The sequence below is a fragment of the Lepidochelys olivacea genome, assembly GCF_965140295.1.
Source record: "Lepidochelys olivacea isolate rLepOli2 genome assembly, chromosome: 20".
NCBI classification, from domain to species: Eukaryota; Metazoa; Chordata; order Testudines; family Cheloniidae; genus Lepidochelys; species Lepidochelys olivacea.
In genome coordinates, this window is record NC_140430.1 from 17,517,612 (window position 1) to 17,538,254 (window position 20,643).

The 20,643-nt window shown below is 51.5% G+C and overlaps 1 protein-coding gene across 1 annotated transcript; it reads left to right on the forward strand.

The window, feature by feature from the left end:
• The first annotated feature begins 506 nt into the window (after window positions 1–506).
• LOC311510311 (C-type lectin domain family 4 member G-like) lies at window positions 507–18,811 on the forward strand. The gene is made up of 12 exons (XM_084609882.1): window positions 507–644; window positions 1,750–1,884; window positions 2,255–2,290; window positions 2,712–2,765; window positions 3,147–3,200; window positions 4,027–4,152; window positions 5,970–6,032; window positions 13,895–13,960; window positions 15,832–15,927; window positions 16,375–16,526; window positions 17,639–17,748; window positions 17,835–18,811. Exons 1-12 carry the CDS (start codon window positions 569–571, stop codon window positions 17,965–17,967), a joined length of 1,101 nt encoding a protein of 366 aa, XP_084466008.1. The 5' UTR covers window positions 507–568; the 3' UTR covers window positions 17,968–18,811.
• Window positions 18,812–20,643: the final 1,832 nt, after the last annotated feature.

Genomic DNA, 20,643 nt, shown 5'->3' on the forward strand with positions numbered 1-20,643 from the left:
TTGGGATATACCTCTGGCACTTGGGAAATGTGAGATGCCCCCAGTAGGAAACACGCATTCCATCAGAGACGCTTGCAGAGAATAGTTGGCGTCCACAGGCGGGAAAATGTGACAAACGTTGATATGTCACAAAGGCCTGGCCAACAGCCGTAAAGCCAATGATTTGAGAAAGAAGGCTGACGTGGTTTGGGCCTGTTGCATGGATGCCAAAGAAATGTATTCTTAGACGAGCCCTTGACTGGATCCCACTTGGTAGAAGATGAAAAAGAGGACAACGGCTGCTGTATAAGAAATCCCTGCAGCCCAAGCACTGCAGAACGGGACTCACCTTCAGTCACTCTGTTTTCTGGCATCTAAAGGGCAAGGCTATGGGCTGGGTTCCTCTTCTGCTAACTGAACCCACAGCTGGGAGCAGGGTGTGGTACGTATGGTAATGTGGGCAGTGACCCATGGTAGGGCTGGGGAAGGAAGGAAGTTACATGCATGTGAAAATCACAGAGCTCCTGGCAGAGCCAGGCTGTTGCTGGTCCCCACAGACGTCCTTCGAGTCCGTCGGTCGGGGATCGGCATGGCTCACATAAGTGACTACGGAAACTGGATGGGTCATTCGCAGTCAAAGGGCAAAAAGCCAGCGGTGCGCAGAGGTAAATGGCCAAGTAATCTGAGTGGGGGCCTGGCTACCAGACCTTCCGGGGGCTGTTAGGTTGGCAGATCTCACTTGCTAGGTACTCGGATGGGAGGTCTCAGAGGAAAACCCAGGCTGCTGCAGGGAGCATAGTGGGGAAATTAGTCGGGGCTCTCTCCCCTGCTAGTCTGTGCTACCCTCATGTCCTGGCATGGTGCTAGGCGATGCTGTGTCACAGGGTGGGTGCTCTCCCACCCCGGCAGGGCTGACCCCAATGCCCCAGCGTGGTGCTAGAGGGTGCAGGGCTGCCTTTCACACAAGTTGTACACCCAACGTCTTGCCATGTGTGGTTGTTAAAGATCCTCTGGCCCCTTCCATAAAAGTCTGGGTGTTACCCATTGTGTCCTGGCCAAATTCCAGCCTAGGCAATTCCAGCTGTCCCCCCAAAGCCCCATTGTGGTTTCAACTGAGAACTGGATTCGTTGTTCCCACCCTGTATAGTTGTTAAATAGCCCTCAGTGCCCCCACCCCAGAGATGACTGCATCTCAGTGCTGGGTGAAGAATCCCTGTATAAACAGCCCCTGAGTCCTACCCCAGAAGTGGTTGCATCTCAATGCTGGATGAAGGATTTGCATGTGTAAACAGCCCTACACCCCACCCCAGAGACGGCTGCATCTCAGGCTGAAGGATCCCTGTATAAACAGCCTCTATGCCACACCCCAGAGGCAGCATCATCTCAGCGCTGGGTGCGAGAGCCTTGTATAAACAGCCCTGTGTCCCACCCCAGAGGTGGCTGCATCTCAGGCATGGGTGAGGTGATAGATCAATAGAAATACACCCAGAGCCCATGAAGTGCCTTGGGATGAAAGGGAGAGTCAAGGGACTGTATCAGTGTGTGTGAGCACGCTCCCACCCTGGGTGAAGCAGCCCCCTCCTCCAGCTGAGCCAGCTCGTCTGCTGCCCAAAAAGAGCCCCCACCCTCCCTCTTCCTTCCCACCCAAGGGAGGGTATGTGACCAGCCAGCCTCTCTTCCCATGGCTAGCTCCCTCCCGTGGAGATCTCCCATTCCCCCCATGCTGGCCCAGCCTGTCCTGGTGAGACTGAGTGGCTCTGTAATCTCCAGGTGTGGCCGCTGAGTCCGACAATGACGATGACTATGAGAATGTGTCCCTGGAGAACTGTCCCAAGCCCCCGCCCCTGCCGCGCGGGAAGAAGGCGAAGGCGGCCGCGCTGAACCAGAAGGACAAAGGAGGAGCAGGTACCAGGGAGCCCCAGCTGCCCCCCTCCGCAGGGATCGCTCTTGCCCCACTGCTCAGAGGCTGGGGAGGGGTTGTCAGCGCAGAACTCAGCATCCAGCCCCGAGCCACCTTTGGGTCCGTGGGAGCCGGTGAGTCTGGGCCTGGCTTGGCTGCTGGCAAACCGGCCCGGCTGGGAACAGCTGGGCAAGCCCACAGTGGGAGGTGGTAGCACAGAACGAGCAGGCTGGGTACACGGAGGGGAAGGCCGGGCCTGTGGTCAGTTCCTGACCCCTGGGCACTGCCCGGGTCCCTGATGCACAGACTCAGGCACCCGTCTCTGTTAGGCGCCCCAAGCCACCGGCCAGACTCACCCTTCTCTCTCCTCTCCAGGTCCGGCAGCGACACCAGGCAGACCCCCCAAAACCGGTGAGAAACGTTCCAGTTTTTTGCTGGGGAGCAAGTGAGGCCTGGGTACAGAGCAGCCCCTGCCATCCAGCAGCAGGTCCATGCAGCTGAGGGCTCGTCATGTACAGGCAGCATCGGGGGACAGAACTCGCGACCTTCTGTTCTCACGACTGCTGGCCTAACGCAGCCGTGACATGTCCCAGCCAGCAGGGGGCAGCGCCACATACCCGAGCTGCTTTGACATGTCCCGGCTGTGCAGTGTGTGTCCCATTCCCCCCCCATTTCCAGGGCATCGCAGGCTTTACCTCCCTGGCACCCCCTTGCTCACTACGGCACTGGAAGGAACATCCCCTGCCCGAGTTCAGGGCTGCCCCTCGCCCATGCAAACCCCCATCCCGGCACTGGGAGCTCGCACGGTATAATCCCTCCTGTTTCCTTTCAGACCTGGCCATTTCAGTGATCTCGGGGGACCCGGCCCTTAGGCCTTCCAAGCTCGGTGAGGACTCGGAGCTCTGCTCGGCTTGAGGCAGAACACCCCCTGCACCCACATCCCGGCCCAGGGCAGAATCCGTCCCTCCAGTCTGTTCCCCGGGGCTATCAATCCCGGCTGGTCCATCCCTTGGGGCCCGGTTGCTTCCTGGGTGGCTGGGAAGCTGAGTGCTGGTTGGTGGGGAGATGGGGGGGTCCCAGCAGGAGCACCCCAGAGTGGGGCACAGACTGTCCCAGAGCAGCAAGCCATGATGCGTGGGGAGGGTGAAGCCCAGCAAGGTAGGGGCTGTGTGCACGGCCCCCTCTGCAGCCCAGGAAGGAGGGTACGATTTCATGGCCTTTGCCAGCAGAGCTGGCAGATTTAACGCTCTTTGTCCCCCATGCCCAGGGCTGGACCTGTCGTCTGCAGCCGTGGCAGCTGCCTTCCAGCCCCCGGGAGGAGGTGAGTAGAGTCTGCCAGGGCAGGGGGGCACTAGGGGGTGCTGTGCTGCAGGGTGGGGGCTCTGTTGGGGGCTCTCTTCCCTCCCCGTCAGTGCTGACCCCAGTGCGGCCCTAGGGGGCACTATGGTGCTGGGAGTGGGCCAGAGGGCTCAGTAGGGGGCACGCTCTCCTCACTGTCAATGCTGACCCCCCCAGTGCCACAGTGCAGCGCTAGGGGGCTCTCTCCTCGCAGTCAGTGCTGGCCCCAGTGCCATAGGGGGCGCTGTGATCTCTTTTAGGCAAGGCATACAATCAGACGATTACGCCCGAACACAGCCAATTAGCAAAGCTCCTGGGGCAGCTTTTGGGGAGAGTCGGGGTGCTCACCCCCGCGTCCTGCCCATTGCGGGGGAATTCCATTCCCTCTCCCTGGATTCCCCCTGCCCTGTCAACCGCCCAGGGAACTGTCCATCCAGCCAGGCCCTGTGCTACACAACTCTCCAATGGCTGCAGCACGCCGCCCCAGAGGTGGCTGCACTGAAGTGCTGGGACAAGCGATCCCTGTATGGACACAGCTGGGAAGAGGGAGCTGGGGGTCTGGCTTCTTGGCTCTTGCCAAATGGAGGTGCTCTCTGTAGAGTTACCCAGCTATCTGGTGGGATGCCCCATAAACCTTTCCTCCTTTCCATAAACCCATTTGTACCAGCAAGTACCTCCTGCTGACATTTCCCAGTCACCCACTGAAGGGAGAGTCCTTCGCTATAACCTGTCCTACCCAGCCCTCCCTGCTTCCCCCCTGTCCTGATACCCTCGCCCCTCAGAGAGCTAAGTGCTGCTGTTTCCCATAGATCTTCCCCTCCCTAAGCCTGCCTCACGGAGAGGCTGCCCTGGAAGGTCTCTGCTGATCACCTACGTCCTGCTGGGGGTTTGCTTCCTCATGTGCAGCGTGTTCCTCATCCTGGCCCTCATGAAACGTGAGTGTGGTACGGTCCCGGGTGTGTCAGGACAGCTGCAAGTGGGGTCATGCAGGCTGGGCTCTCCGTGCCAGGAATGATTCCTCACAGGGACGGGACTGCTCAGGAATTTCCCAGTGAGACTTTGGGGCAGAAAATTGAGGTTTTGATTCCACTAAATTTCGCAAAAAGGGGTCGGTTTCCACAGAAATTTTTTGCCTTTTTCAGAGAAAAACCAAGCACTGGAAAGAAGAAATATTTTCATTCAGAAATGCTGCCATGGTGCCTCAAAGGAGCTGAGTTCAGCTACCACGTGTCCCCATTCTCCTCTCTGGGCTGGTCTCCTCAACTGGACTACACCTCCCAGAATGCACCCCTGCCAGGGATTCCCATGATGCACCACCTCCACTTTCCAAGAGGGGAGACTGCAGTGCATCATGGGAGAGAGGGATGGCTCCCTGATTGGACCGTTAAAATCTCACATGGTGTGCGACGGTCTCCCCTCTTGGAGAGGACAGGCAGTGCATCATGGGGCCTGGTGGTGGTGCATCATGGGAGATGAAGTCTGGGTGGGGAGACGAGTTCCTACTGGGGAAGAGGGCATGAGGCATCCAAACTACAACTCCCATGAGGTGCCGGGGCAGAATTTCCAAATCAAAGTTTTTCAGTATTTGGATTTCCACCATAGGAAGAAAAAAGGTCTTAAAAAAATCAATTTTCCATGAATTTTAGTCAAAAATTAAAGTTTTGTGTGTGTGTGTAAAAAATGTCTGGGGGACAAGTCTGGCATTTTCCAGCAAGCTCTGTCCACAGGCAAGGCCACCCGGACTCGAGCGTCACCAGATCTGAAGGGGGTGGGGGGCAAATCTCGAGCAACTCTGCATCTCAGTAGCGGACGCTCTTCCCCTGGAGCCAGAATTCGTACCTGAAAAGTGTTACGCTGCGATTCTGCTCTCACTGGCCCCGATGGAAATCCAGCATCACTCCGCTGAATCCGGCCCAGAAGGCAGGGTGGGTCCTTGCTCCAAACCGAAGAGCCCAAACCTGCAAGGGAAGCACTCAGCAGGGCTGGACCCTAAAGGATCAGCACCCAGGCTAAGCTGCAGAAGAGCAAAGTGCAGCAGAAGGAGCTGTATCGGCAAGGGAGTAACTCTGGATTTACTCCACTCAGCACCTGGTCTATAAACATGAGGAATCACCACCTAAGAGTAAGGGGTTGGTGTTAATAGTGCTGCCAACCCTCACTATATTTGGCATTTTCCCTTAAAGCCCCAGCTCCCGGAGTCCTGGGATGATGGGAGACTCTTAGCTAATTTCCAAACAAACCAGTAAATGCTTAGCCCTCATGGGAAAGGAATAGCTGGAGAACACAATCCCCAAGGGGTCTTGTGTGTTAGACCCTTTCCTCCTACTCTGCGTCTCTCTTGGCTATGTAGATCGTAAGCTCTTCAGGGCAGGGACTGTCTACTCTGAGCTTGTGCAGTGCTTGGTCCAACAGGGCGCCGATCTTGGCTGGTCCCTACACACTGCCTTTGTACACACAATTACTAATAGCTCAAGAGACCAGAGGGCAAACAAGAAGAATCCCCAAAATTATTTTAAAAGGATTAATGTTGTTTTTTTTTTTGGGTGGGGGGGGGCCGTGATTCATAACTTTTTGAACACCTGGCATTGGAAAATCTATCACTGACAGCACTAAGCGACTCCCCTTCCTCCCCATCAAACTGATTCCCCTAGCAGGGGAAGAAACCCAGCCACTGGGGCCTGGAGCAGTTTCTAGTGTAAAGGATGCCCTGGGAGATCACAGCTCTGCTGTTTGCTCTTTGTTCATCTCCCAGGCCCAGAGGTGCAGCAGGAGTCAGAGGAGCTGAATTTCCACCTTTTCCAGAGGGCAGCTAATGGTAAGTAAAAGCTCCCAATCCCAGGCTAGCCCAGCATGCTTGTCTCTGGCTCAGCATAGACGCTGGCTGGGTGGGGTCGCTGGAGCTGGTCATTTTATTACAGTGAATTGTTTAGCAGCCTGAGTTTTGAAATTCTCAAAAAGACACAAACTGGTGGGTTTTTTTGTTTCCATGTTAGTAGTTTTCCCATCAAGGTGTTTGTCTCTCAGAGAGTTTTTTGGAAACTTTCCAAAGCCAAAAAGTTTTGATTTTCAAGAAATGCCACTGGGGAGCTAATGTGGCCAGTCAGGCGGGGGTAGGTGAGAAAGAGACACCATGGAGTGGAGCGGGGCACATGGGCATGTTCACACCAGACCTCAAGTAGCCAAGCACCGAAAACACATTTTCAGTTAAGAAATTAGAAAACATCATGAAAATGTCAGTGTTTTCCCAAGTTTTCTACTTTTTAAGGCTAATTTTCATTAACACAATCAAATGAAAACTTGTAACCAGCTCTAGCTGCTACTAGTGTTATCAGCCATAGTAAATGGTTCCGTATCCTAATTCTCAACATCATAGACCTGAATGCGTGACTCTCTTATGCACCACCCATCAGCCAGCAATAACCTTCCCTCCAAAGGCATCATTTGATCACAAACCTCTACATAACTCCTGCTACTCAGAGAGGTCAGACTCAGTTTGTATCCCTGTGACCGGGGTCCTAATGGGAAGCCAGCTGTGGTCACTCAATTAGGGTGAACTGCAAAAAATGGGGCAGCCAAACCCCCAAAAGCTGGTGGATATTCCAAAACTTAGATTGACCAAGCCAGCATAAAACAGCTTCTTTATTACCTCACTGGTTACTCAGAAGTCCAAACAACACAGTTCCCTTAAAATGATCCAGCCTCGGCCTCCATCCAAATACCCACATCAAATATGATGAAAATTTCTGTAAATCTTGTTTCCTCATATAAAAGAAAAGGTTCTCCCTATCCCGAAGGGTCGGACACGTCACCACCCAAGTGAACGCATGTTTCCGATCTTACCCAAACACACGCTTCAGCCAATTCTTATTAACTAAAATGTATTAAAACACAAAAGAGAGAGAGTCTGGTTAAACGATCAATATACAGACAGACATGAGTTCAATCCATTGAGGTGCAGATTCACAGCAGAGACGGTGAGCTTTGTAGTGGCAAAGAGTTCTTTCGGAAATAGTTCATAGGTGATAGTCCAATGTCCGAATCTCATATTCAGGGTGTACCAGCATAACTGGGACCTCAGTCTTGTGACTCAGACTTCCCCTGATGAAGTCTAAGCAGATCTGAGATGACAGAATCAGGACCCAAGGCTCTTTTATACAATTTCATGTCCTCTTTGACAAGTTGGGATTTCCTTGGGGAACAAAAGGTAATTAGGATGGCTTTGAAGGAGGTCCATCACTGATACTTAGCTATACGAATTAACATAAGGCCTTTTGCTTGTTCCTCCCCGTTTCACAGTACATTTCAAAGAGAGATGAATACTGAGATATCCCCTGTTTACAATTCATTTACATGATAAGATGTTCTTTTGACTTCTGAATTATCAGAATACAGCACAGACAGGGACTGTTAATTACACTGTCCTCCCTACTCATACATATGTAAATACACAAAACCACAGACATTATGTCCCCACATGCCTTTTTGGGGCTATTTATTTTGCAGGATTTTTAACCCTTTCTAGCCATGTGTCACACCCCGAACGTGAGACTGGTGTGGAAGGGTGAAATGAGAGGTCCTGGATACACCTTAAGGATCTCCCCACATTGATATGAGCTGTGTTTACACTGAATTATTTGTAAGGCCAAATTATTGAGGCATGCTTTGGCTCCAGCCAAAAACTTAGTCCATACTTTGTGAAACACTTCAGTGATTCCAGGGCTTGGTCTATGTGTTAACTTAACATAGCCATTAATGTTCTTCGGAGAGCACTTACTCTGGTATTCAGCCATGAAGGCTGGGAGCTGTTGTAAGTCAGTTTCCCCTCATGCACAGCAGTTCAAGCTTGTACTGGTTTTTCTGCTGTGGAAAGTTTTAGAAATATATCTATGCATTAGCTGTGAAGCCTCAACATTATTAGGCTTTTTAACACAAAGTGTTTTTTTGTTGAACCAACCACATAATCATAAGGGTTTCTATTATGTACCACTCTTAAAATGATCACGGGCTTTTCCAAAAGACCATGCACTTTGTACATTTTTACAGTTCTTGGTATCAGCAACAAGTTAGTTGCAATCATCATCAGTTCTATCACAAGTGTACATTTACAATCATTTTTGTCATGCCAAGTCTTTGGTTCAGACAAATCATTCTTTAGGTCAGCTTGTTCAATATCCCTTTTGAACCTTTGTAGCTTTTTCTTGACCTCAGGGTCTTCCTTAACATAGGCTTTCAGTTTAACCACTTCCTTGGGGTTTTGGTATTTAAGGGTTAACCTGTGGCTTTATTTGCATGATAAACTTTTCCCCTTTCTCCCTGTTCCAGAGGGTCAAAATCTGAGGTCTTTTGCTTAACATTCATTGGCCGGCTGGGTATGTCCTTTTTGCTAACAGCTACAGGCAAGTCTTTCTCCCTCCAGTCAGTCAGGTAATTTGCATCAACACAGACACTCACCTGTTTACTAGTTTTCAGATTCTCAACCTTTACCAATTCCACGGCTGGACTATGTCTTAAAGAAATTCCATCCATTTTCACTAGCATGTTAGACTCAAGGTTCTTTTGTCCTTCCATTACCAACCTCTGCTTCCACATGGAATCAGATGTCAAGTCCACTAAGAGACTACAAGTCATATCCAAAATATCTAGAGATGAGAGTTTGCCTGCTCTCTCCTGCATTCTTGTAACCCAGTAACCAGTATCCCGATCTTTCCTCAGTACCTGAGTCACAGACTGCTTACTTAAAGAATCAACATAGAGACATTCATGTTCCAACAACATTGTCTCCCCAACAAGCTGGTTAAGCTTTTAGGGCTGTTTAAATTTGCTAACAATTTGTATTTCGTTTGAAAACTTTTCAAAGCTATCCACACTGGGTCTTTTTAAAGCAAAGTCAGTGGATCTATACACCTCAGAAAGACTCTGGCAGTTAGGAACTGGAACAAGTCTCCCAGACAAACTGTTGCTTTCTCTATACAGTGATTCACCCTGAGTTAACTCAGTCAAATCACTTGCACACCCATCAGTTGCAGCAAACTAGGACTTGCTCTAAAGGAAAATTTTTCTGAGCAACAACAGACTCTTTCTGGGCTTCACTTAAATCCAGAATCACCTCTGTCCCATCAGGAGGATTTTCACAAAAACCCCTTTCAGGCAAACTTCTAGACTTCATAGTCACAAGATCAGAAGCATTGTTTTCCTTGTTACAAGTTTTCACACTGTCAGTGGGTAACATAGTCAAATCACCTTCATGCTTTCCTTGTGCCCTGGCTACGATATCACCCTGATCAGACAAGGCTGTCATATCTTCACCCAGCAATACACTAGCAACAGGCAAAATAGAAGCACCAGAATCGCTTGGTCTTTGGGAGTTATTTGTGATATTAACTGGATGCAACCTAGTTAGAATGTCATCATCCCTAGCAGACAGAAATTCAGGACCACTTCCTTCCTGGGCTTTAACTGTATCCAGAATCAACTCTGGGTCAATTGATACATTTTCAACCATCATAGGTTGAAAGGCTTCTTCTGTCTGCTTTACAGACAGAAAAGACCTGGAGAAACATTCCCCTTTAACAGGCGCACAGCTTGGGATATCATTTCCCTTGTCCCAGCACACATGGCTGTTCATGGACAATTGCTTGGAGATTGGGGTAGCTCCCTTCATGGGTAAGTCATTGCCCCTAACAGACACAGGAACATTTCCTTCACTGTCACAGTTCTCCACACTGGTAACAGGTAAGGTGTAGGGATACTCATGTTCCACTAACCTTGCCTTCCCAAACTGCTGATTAGACAAAGCCATCAGCTCAGAAGGCTGCTTATGCTCATCTAAACTCTTTGCCTTTCTCTCCCTTAACAGATAAACTGCTGTTTTCCACAAATAGTGTCTTATTACACTGAGCTGCTTTTAAGCACATCACTTTCACCTGGGTCAGGCTTACTTTCCCACGTAGCCAACAATGTGTCACTCACCAAGACTGTCCCCCTTCCTTCCTTAGTTAGGGCTTTAACCTAATCACCAATTTTAATTTGCTCTAGAGAAACATCTTCCTGAGCCTTATCTAATGCCAGATTCACTTCTGAGATACCAGACAGATACTCACAAATTTTTTCCACATATGCACTGCTTCTTTGCACAGACAAACAGTCATCTTCCTCGGACAAACATTTGGATAAACTCTCCACAGGCAAATCCTTACCCCTAGTAGACGCAGGTTCAGGACTATTTCTTTCCTGTGACCGGTTTATGTCATCAACTTGATTGAACAAAGTTTTAATATCACTCCCAATCAAAAGATCCTTAGGCAATAGCTTCCTTACATCAGCTGTAACTTCATGTTTAACACTATTCCATTCAAGATGGATTCTGGCTAAAGGCACACTTACAGTAAACTCATAGAGGATTACAATATTCACTACCTTCTTTGTAAAGTAATCTTCCTCTTTGACAAGATCTGCTTTAACAAGAGTGATGTTAGAAGCTGTAATTTGCCCTAAGCAGCTTTTACCATTGACTTTTACATTCTCTGCACAAGTTATGGGGTTACCTTCACTTGAGCTCACAGAAAAAGCATTTACATAAAAGGTGGCCATGTTGGGGTAAATTTGGTTACAAACAGGTAACTTCTTAGAGTTAAACAACGTAGCAACATTGTTACAAACTGGATAGATTTTATCCCCATTTTGCTGTTGAGAGGAGCTGGCTTTCCAGGATGATACAGTTCCTGTTGTACCTTTATTCTCTTGAGTTGGAGCTTAAGTTTGTCCACTTTTTCCTTGGCTTCTAGCTGCTGCAATTGAATATATGCCATTCTTTAGATATGAATGGCCATACTGGGTCAGACCAAAGGTCCATCAAGCCCAGTATCCTTTCCTCTGACAGTGGCCAATGGCAGGTGCCCCAAAGGAAATGAATGGACAGGTTATCATCAAGTGATCCATGCCCTGTCACCCAATCCCAGCTTCTGGCAAACAGAGGCTGAGGACACCATTCCTGCCCATCCTGGCTAATAGCCATTGATGGACTGATCTTCCACGAATCTATCTGAGTTACTACAGAGAATTCTTTCCTGGGTATCTGGCTGGTGAATCTTGCCCATATGTTCAGGGTTCAGCTGACTGTCATATTTGGGGTTGGGAAGGAATTTTCCTCCAGGGCAGATTGGAAGAGACCCTGGAGGTTTTTTGCCTTCCTCTGTAGCATGGGGCACGGGTCACTTGATGAGGATTCTCTGCTCCTTGAAGTCTTTAAACCACGATTTGAGGACTTCAATAGCTCAGACATAGGTGAGAGGTTTATCGCAGGAGTGGGTGGGTGAGATTCTGTGACCTGCATTGTGCAGGAGGTCAGTCTAGATAATCATAATGGTCCCGTCTGACCTTAATATCTATGAATCTATCTAGCTCCCTTTTGAACCCCGTTATAGTATTGGCCTTCACAACACCCTCTGGCAAGGAGTTCCAGAGGTTGACAGTGCGTTGCGTGAAAAAATACTCTTGTGTTTGTTCATGTTCAAAACACATATGTTGTCTTTCAGCAGCTTCTCCTTCCATATCAGCTATTTTTTGCTTTCGTTCAAGTTCTAGCTGCTGATTTCTCACTGCAAGCAGTTTTGCTGGGTCTGCTTCCTTATCACTGGCAATTAACAGATTTCTCAGTTCCTGCTCTAGGGCCTTTTTCTTAAAAGACAACCCCCTCTGTAAGCACAATTCTTCCAGTTTTTTTCTGTCAGGAACTTGATCATGGGTCAATCATTGTAACTGATTTTTAACCCTTAAACTCTCCCATATCAAAATTAATTTTTGACAAGCGTGTGGTTCTGATCCAAAAACCCACTTAACCTGTGGTAATGTGCATCCAAGCATGACTACGCCACTGTGACCTGGGTTCTAGTGGGGAGCCAGCTGTGGTCACTAAATTAGGGTGAACTGCAAAGAATGGGGCAGCCAAACCCCAAAAAGCTGGTGGATATTCCATACTTAGATTGACCAAGCCAGCATAAAACAGCTCCTTTATTACCTCATATGTGTAACCCTTCTGCCAGGTGTTGCCAGCAGCAGCAAGGGTCAGGTTCAGTATCTAGGAGCTCCTTTACAACTATACAACACAAAACTGGCTCGAGCCCCCACCCAATGACATGAGACAATTACACACCACCCCCTGGGTGCCTTTAAGAGGCAATACTTCCCCTCTCACGAGCACAGAGTCTGAGTGTAGCAAAAACTTTTAATAAAAGGAGGGAAGTAACTCAGCATTAATTTGGGAAAACACCACAACTATGGTTGATAAACACGAGTCACGAGCAAAAGACCCACCCTCAAGTAAGTTGGGCATTGTCCTTTTCCCCTCAGGGTCTTAAGTCCAGCAACACAAAAGTCCCTTTAACATGCCCATCCCTTCTCTATACTCCACTCACAGTTGCTGTCCTTGGCCAGTGCAGCCCCAGAGTTCAGAGGTTCATCCTCAGAGTTCACCTCCCACCCTGTGTGGAAGGTGGGGGAGCAGAGGTGGGGCAAGAAGGCACCTTACACACTGCACTGCTGGGGCACTCATTCATGGCCCCAATGGCCAATTGCCATACCTCTGCAGGGCTCTGCTCTGACGCTCTCCACCAGCTTCTTTGCTGGCCACTCACCACAGCTCTCCGCCAGCCTCCCTGCTAGCCACACCTCTCTGCCAGCGTCCCTGCTGGCTGCTTGCTGGCCACTTGTTATGCCTCTCCGCACGGCACACTACTGGCTGCTTGCCACGCCTCTCCGTACCTCTCCACCAGCTGCCTTGCTAGCCACCCACTCAGGTGCCTTCAGCCCTCTCCCCCTACTTAACACAGCTCTCAGGGATTTCAGCTGTTAGTGGGAGAGCCTCAGAGCTGGTGCACACTGGGCAGTCTCTTGCAACAGAGACACTGTCCCAAAGGAGGTCCCATACTTAGACCTAGGCATCAGTGATTACAGCTCTGCAGCATGTAACAGGACTCTCCCTTGAGTCTAAATTAGCTCTTTTACTATACATGGAGAGCAAAGGGATCAAATGATGTCCAGGCTCTTTAAACAGAACCCCACAACACCAACCAAGACACCCCCCCCCCCTCCCAGCAAATTGGGCTTTGGAACCATGTCCCCTGCCTAGTGAGTGTCATTCAGTTGAGGGTGAGTCCCTCCATTGGGGTGTGCCAGGTACAGGTCTGCTGCCCTTGGTTCACACAACAAGGATAACAATCCTTTATTACTCCTGTCCCAATAACGAGGAGACTGGGGGAGCCAACACCAGCCACAAGGAATCATTTGGGGGAAACAATCCCATCATGCTGAGCACCTAGGCAGGGTGGGTGTGTCCAAGCAAACAAGATCAGCTCCTGAAGTCTTTTTCCACAGCTCACCACTAGACGTCAGGGGAGAGCTCACTCAGACTCTGCTGACACCTGTAAATACACAAAACCACAGACATGATCTCCCCACGCGTCTTTGGAGGGTTATTTATTTTGCAGGGTGTTTCACCCTGTCTAGCCATGCATCACAATCCCCATGGTCAGCAACGAACCCCTCCATTACCAAATTATTCCTCTCCATGGAGATAGACAGCTGCCGCCATCCCCAAGTGTTACAGGGGCCACTCAGGACATCATCCTGGTGGTGGCGACCTTTCCCCTCTCCTGATCCCAAAGGCGTTTGTGTTTGCAGTGTCCCAGAACCTGGCGGATTGGGAGAAGATCCGAGCAGAGGTTGCAGCACTGCAGAAAACAGTAGGTGAGAGAATGACACAGACGCTTCTGCCTCTCATCAGTAGCGAGAGTGAGGGGCTGCGAGGTCGGGGTTGTGGGCTTTGTATCCACCTGGGGCTGTGGACTGGGGCAAGTTTTTTATTAGGTGTATTATGGTAGCTCCTTGGAGCCCAGTCATGGATCATGCCCCCAGTGTGCTAGATGCTGTATGTAATTAGGTGTTTTACGGTAGCTCCGAGAAGCCCCAGCCTGTACAAACACAGACCAAAATTCTTCCAGCCTAAGCAAGTCACGTCTCTGGACCCCGGTGTCCATGGGATGGAGAGTCTGTAGCCACTGAGGGCTGTGCGGCTGTCCCTGGCCTGCCCAGCTGGGGCTCTCAGAACACTGCAGGGATGATGCAGAGAGGGTCTTTGACATTCTCTGGCTTGGGCGATGCAGGGAGCCAGCCCTGATGCTCAGAACGGTCCGTTCTGGCTTTAATATCTGTGGGTGAAATCCAGCCCCCCCGGAATCCAGGAGGGTTTCTTCCCCTCTGCCCTGCCCCTCTATGAATCTGCTTCTTGCTCCGAAAGCGCAGCCCCTACCTCTCCAGCTGAGCCTGGGCTACACACAAAAGTGTGCTACTCGAGTTATATTGGTCCATTTAAAGCAGTACAACCCTCCGAGTGGAGGTCCAGTTATCCTGGTATAAATGTACTTACACCAACACAGCCATTCCTATACAGGGACGGAATACGCTCTACCTGTAAAAGCTATCTTCGACTCAGTATAACTGGGTCCACTCTAGGGGTTGTAATGGAATACCTAGAGCAGTTTAAAAAATAATCATATCCCTAAACAAAATAGTTATACCAATACAAAGGCTGGGGGTAGGGCAGATCTTAAGGAGAATCTCCATCAGCAGTATAGGGTCTACAGCACACAGCTAAACAGTAGAGGGCAAGGAAGATATTATAATCCCTAGCTCTTGTATAGTGCTGTTCATCAGTAGGTCTCAAAGCACTTTGCAAAGGAGGGCAGTATCATTATCCCCATTTGACAGATGGGGAAATTGAGGCACAGGGAGAGGAAATCACTTGCCCCAGGTCACCCAGTGGGTTACTAGCAGAGCTGGGGATCAAACTCAGATCTCCCGAGCCTCAGGCCAGTGCTGTTTCCACTAGCTCACCCTGCCTCCTTCACACATTGCTCAGTTCTGTAGGTTTGGTACCCACCCACCTCTGGTGGGGTTCTGCTGAGCAGTGGCTGCCCTGAAGCATTTTTGATGAACTCTTAGGTTTAGCTTTGATGGTTTAATTAGGGTGGAAGCAATTAAAAACCCTCCCGAGTGATCCATTTTTAAAGAAACAGACACAGAAAATTGTTTTGTTAAGAATTCTCGCATAGCTGGTTCGTCTGCCCAGTAGCCAGCACCTGGCTCAAGGACTGCCTAAAGCCCTATTTGGGGTCTTTAAGTAGGACCTAAGCGGCCTGGTACTGGCTTTCTGCAGTCCCCTAAAGGGACTGATCCTGTGTCACACTGGGCCACACTGCTGGTGTGAAGGGGGTGGAAATTGCCCCTGCCCTGGGCAGGGGGGAATCACAGGTTAGTGTGGAGCTGGCGTCAGAGCCTCGGCTCCCAGCCCCTGGTGTAAGGCATGGATCAGGGGCTTGGATCAGGAGCGTGCTGCACCATGGGTATTCCCTGCTTCCCAGAGGAGGCAGAGTGTGAGTTAGAGCAGCCAGGAGGCTGCTCTGACTGTCGCCAGGGGTCCAGGTTCCAGGCATCGCAGAGGAGACTTCGAGCAGGGCCCGCGGCGTCTGTAAGCGGCCCAGCGTTGGAGGCCATGCAGGAAGCTCTGAGATGACCATGCTGCGCGTTGGCTGCTAACCTCCTTTCCTCCACCAATCCAGACGCTGTCCATCGTTCGGTATCTGGGGAGCTGGCCTCTGTGAAGCAGTTTAGCAGTAAAATGCAAGAGCGGATCACGGCATTACAGAAAAGAGTAGGTGAGGAGCACAGTGCCAGCTGCCATGCCCACACTAGGGCTGCAATCAGAGGGAGGTACAGGGCAGGGCCAGATGCTCAAGGGAGCTCTCAGCACGTGGCATCTCCCCTTGCGGGATTCTCTGTGGTTCTCAGGGGGAGCTGCAGGGCGGGGGATTCTCTGAGCCAACCCCAGGCCCACCGAGGCTGCTGTCTACAGCCATCCCCTGTGGATCTCTCTCCGTATGTCTACCCTGGAGCTGGAAGGGAGCCTCGCGCTGGCATGCTAAAAAGAGCCGGGTGGCTATTGCTTTGGCGCTGCGGCTGGGGCTGCACTTGGTCCCCTGGGCCCCGGAGGGGAATGGGGTTAGAACAGGGGGCCGGGAGTCAGGACTCCTGGGTCCGTTTCTTGGCTCTGCCAGATTCCCTGCCTGGCCCTGAATTGGGTTATTCTGGGTTTTGCTTTCTAGATTCTGTCTGCGGCCATTGCCCATGGGGCTGGGTCTGGTTCCAGAGAACCTGTTACCACTTTTCAGAGTCTACCAAAACCTGGCATGAGGCCAAGCAGTTCTGTTTGGATGCCGGGGCACAGCTGGTGATCATTAACACCAAAGAGGAGCAGGTAAAGTCGCCTGCCACCCTCCTGGCGTACCCCGACCAGGCCAGGGAATTGGACAGCTACCAGCGACAGCAGCAGCTTTACCCTGGGGATCCCTGGCGGGTGGGACCCAGGTGACCAGGCAGTGGGTGAGACCGCGCCTGGCCCTTAAAACACAGCTCTTTTAAGGGTCACCAGGTTTTTCAAAAACCGCAAGCGGGCCTGGGTCTCAAAGGCAGCCTGGCATTCTGCAAACCAGCACACGCAACATGCCGCATGTTAACCAGCCCACCGTGGGCAAGCTCTGAGGGCAGCCCGGGCTAATATTCCTAGCAGAGGAATATTGGGGCCTGAACAGGCCAGAAAAGCACCCAGAACAAAAGCCTAAATAGCATGGCAAAAACCTGCGAGAGCTGGAAAATATAAGCAGGGAGCAGGGTTTGTAAGAACAGGCTGGACAAACACCCGTCAGGGATGGGCTCGGTTTCCTTGGTCCTGTCTCAGCACTGGGGGATGGGCTCAGTGACCTCTCAGGGTCCCTTCCACCCCATATTTCTAAGACTCCCTATGGAGTTTTTGCCATTTCTGTTGGGATGGGAATTGCTGGGGTGTTTTAAAGAGATCAGCCAGACAAACCTACATGACTATAGCGCTGGTTCCACCCTGAACCCCTGTATGTTCCCCCAACACCAGGTCATGATTCTTCCCTGCATCCATCCCCACCTCCCCAGGAGCTCAGGCCTCATGCCCCCTTCAGACCTCCTGTTGCTCAGGGGTGAGAGCTGGACTGAGACCACACCAACTCATTTCACCCACCTGCCAGGAGCAGCTCTCACTTACGGCTGGATTTGAGGTGGTGACATATCTATGGTATTTAAGCACTCCCCCCCACCCGCACATCACACTCTTCAATGCCTTTATCTTGCTAGCACCCTTAGGGGCAGGGCTATTGTCCAGGTGGGGGAACTGAGGCATAGAGAGAGATGCAGGGGACTTGGCCAGGGCCATGCAGGGAGTCAGTAGCAGAGCTGGGATTTGAACCTGGGTCTCCTGAGTCCCATTGCTCCTGGTGTTGGTAGAGCGCGTGGCCTGTCCCACACCCATTCACCCCCTTCGTCTGTTCTTGTCTATTGCAGGCATTCTTGGTGAAGGCCCGCACAACGTCCCGGGTGTACTGGCTGGGGCTGAGTGACCAGAAAAAGGAAAATCAATGGCTCTGGGTGGATGGCTCCCCTCTGAACCTCAGGTGTGCGGGGTGAAAGGCATCATGCCCCTCTGCCCAACCCCTTGCTCCCCGCTGTGGTCTCCATGCAGCTTTGCTCTTCTTCACAGCTTCTGGAGCACCGGGGAGCCCAATGACTCCAGCAATGAGGACTGCGGCACCATGGCGACCGACGGGCGCTGGAATGACATAAACTGCTACATGACCGACTACTGGATCTGCGAAAAGGCCTGGCTCTGCTAGAGCCTGGCTTGGCCGCCGGCCCACGCCCTTCCTGAGCCATGGGCTGAGGGACCAGGCCCTGCCTCCTCCAGGTCGACAGTCTCCCCAAGCTGTGTTCTCTTGGTGATGCTCCCCGTCGCGCAGCTCTTTCTGGGAGCCGGGAGTTTTTCCGAATCCCTAGGGGGGATGGTATTTCTGCAGTGTTTCCTAGTGGGTAGGGCATCAGGCTGGAGCACAGCAGACCTGGGTTCTATTCCCTGCTTCATCCTGGGACCTTGGACAACTCCCTTCCCCATGCCTCAGTTTCCCCTTGTAAGGGCTCAGGCTGTATCACTTCTGAATTTTGGATGATTGTATGACACTGTACTATGAAATGGCTGGGTCATGGAATGCCTACGTGTGTGTGGATGCCCCAGGGGGTAGCAGGGTCGGCATGTCTCTGCCAGGCCAGACACAATGGGAACGGACCAGCATGCAACATTACGTTAAACACCGTGGGACAATGAGTTTCCTCTCCCTCGGAGATGGTGCTTTCTGCTCTTGTCCAAGGTGAGGGGGGCTTGGAAGTAATGGAAAGTTACCAAAAGGCAGAATGAAAGAAGCAGCAGTTTAGAAAGGGACACCCAGGGGGGGAGCGTTCTTGGGGACAGAGCCACCTTGCACCAGATTAAGGGCTGATCTACACTAGAAAATCAGACTGACCCACCAACGTGAGTGAATAATCCACCCCCCTGAGCAATGTAGTTAAACTGACCTAACACCCAGTGTGGAGAGCTCAGTTGGTGGAATAATTCTTCTGTTTACTTAGCGCTACCCGTCTCGGGGAGATGGATTTCCTCTAGCGATGGGATAACCCCTCCTGGTGCTGTACTATATGGCTGCCCAGAAAGTGGTAAACTGTTCAACTTTTCTTCCTCTATTATATGATTACTGGCTTTTAGCAATAAACCTGACTGATATTGATTGTTTGGTCTCTTGAATATGTTTCATAACGAGCCAAAGCTGGGGCAAGCAATGACTATACTATTTAGCAACTGCTTTCAGGCTGTTGTATATGTGTATTGTTCGTTTTTGCCAATGAACTCACACAGGAAAATGATCAAAGACAAAAACACTGTATCACCCGTGTGTGAACGCTTTTCTCAAAGCGATTGCTCCCTATCTGACCTTTCCATACTTGTCCTTAAAGGCAAACGGCACAACGCCTTCAAAAGGTGAGTCTGCTAGATACCAAAGCCATGGACTTACCAGGGACACTGGTTTTATGGCTCATTACAACAATTTGTAACACACCATGCGGCCCACCTCAAGCCCTTTATGCATAACACACTACCCCCCAATTGCCCACTTCATTTCCTGTGACCGCCTCCACCACGTATGACCCCTTCTGCTTAACAATCTGTGCCAACTTGTATTTTGCTCGCTCTGCCTCCTTCCCCAGAGCTGAAGAAGAGCTCAGAGTTGCACGAAAGCTTCTCCCAGAAGTTGGTCCAGTCAAAGATATTACCTCGCCCACCTTGTTTCTCGTTGCTTTTTTGTGTGAATTGTGCTCTCCTGGGCTTTACAAGATCAAATATAATGAACATAAAGCTGATAGACTGAACAAAGCGTGTGTGTGTGTTTGTCTGTGTGTGTGTAACTCCTTCTCAACAGAGGCGTGTCCCTGAGAGGGTTAAACTGTAGGTCGGAAGCAAGGCACCTTTTGGGTGGAGTTCTGGGGGAGGCTGGGTTTAAGGACGGGAGTCTGAAGGGTCAGCGCTGTGGCCAGAGGGGCAGGCAGCTGGACAGCAGGGTCCAACGCTAGGAAGGGGGTGCTACAGGGAACATCTGTGCCCTGGTAGTGAGCCTAGGTGCCCCAGGCTTGGGGCAGTGGTTGGTCTCTGTTCAGACCTCCGGAGCTTGAAACCCTTCGGAGATCGAGGTGCAGAGGCTTGGATTCCCCTCAGAGCAGTCCCAGTGGGTGGCCCTTTCCTCGAGCAGCAGCGCTCACCATCTGCACGTGGGTGACTTCCTCTCGCCCAGCCCTCGGGCAAGGGTGGACCCGGCTCCAAACGGATCCACCCACTTAAAGACTTTGCTGCCCTCCGCCCCTGCACCGTACACCTGGCAACCCATCATTCAAGCCGTGCTCCAGGGGTGTAGGGTGAATGGGGGAGGATGGGGGAGGGGGAGCTGCACTCCAGGGGTGGGGGGGCGAGTGGGGCAGGGCGGGGGAGGGAGAGCCACGCTCTGGGGGTGGGGAGGTGAGTGGGGAAGGGGGAGCCGTGCTCTGGGTGTGGGGGCGGGGGGGAGTGGGGCAGGATGGGGAAGGGGAGCCATGCTCCCAGGGCTGGAGGGGAGGGGGGAAGGACAGGGCACGAAGAGCCATGCTCTAGGGCTGCGGGGTGGGGGGTGAGTGGGGCAGGATGCGGGAGGGGAAGCCATGTTCCAGGGGCCAGGAGATGAGTGGAGCAGGACGGGGGAGGGGAAGATGCACTCCGGGGGTCAGAGGGGGTGAGTGGGGCAGGATGGGAGAGGGAGAGCCACACTCCGGGCATGGGGGTGAGTGGTGAAGGAGGAGCTGTGCTCTGGGTGTCGGGGGGGGTGAGTGAGGCAGGACAGGGCAGGAAGAGCCATGCTCCAGGGCTGTGGGGTGGGGGGTGAGAGGGGCAGGATGTGGTAGGGGGAGCCGCGCTCCACGGGTCAGGGGGAGTGGGA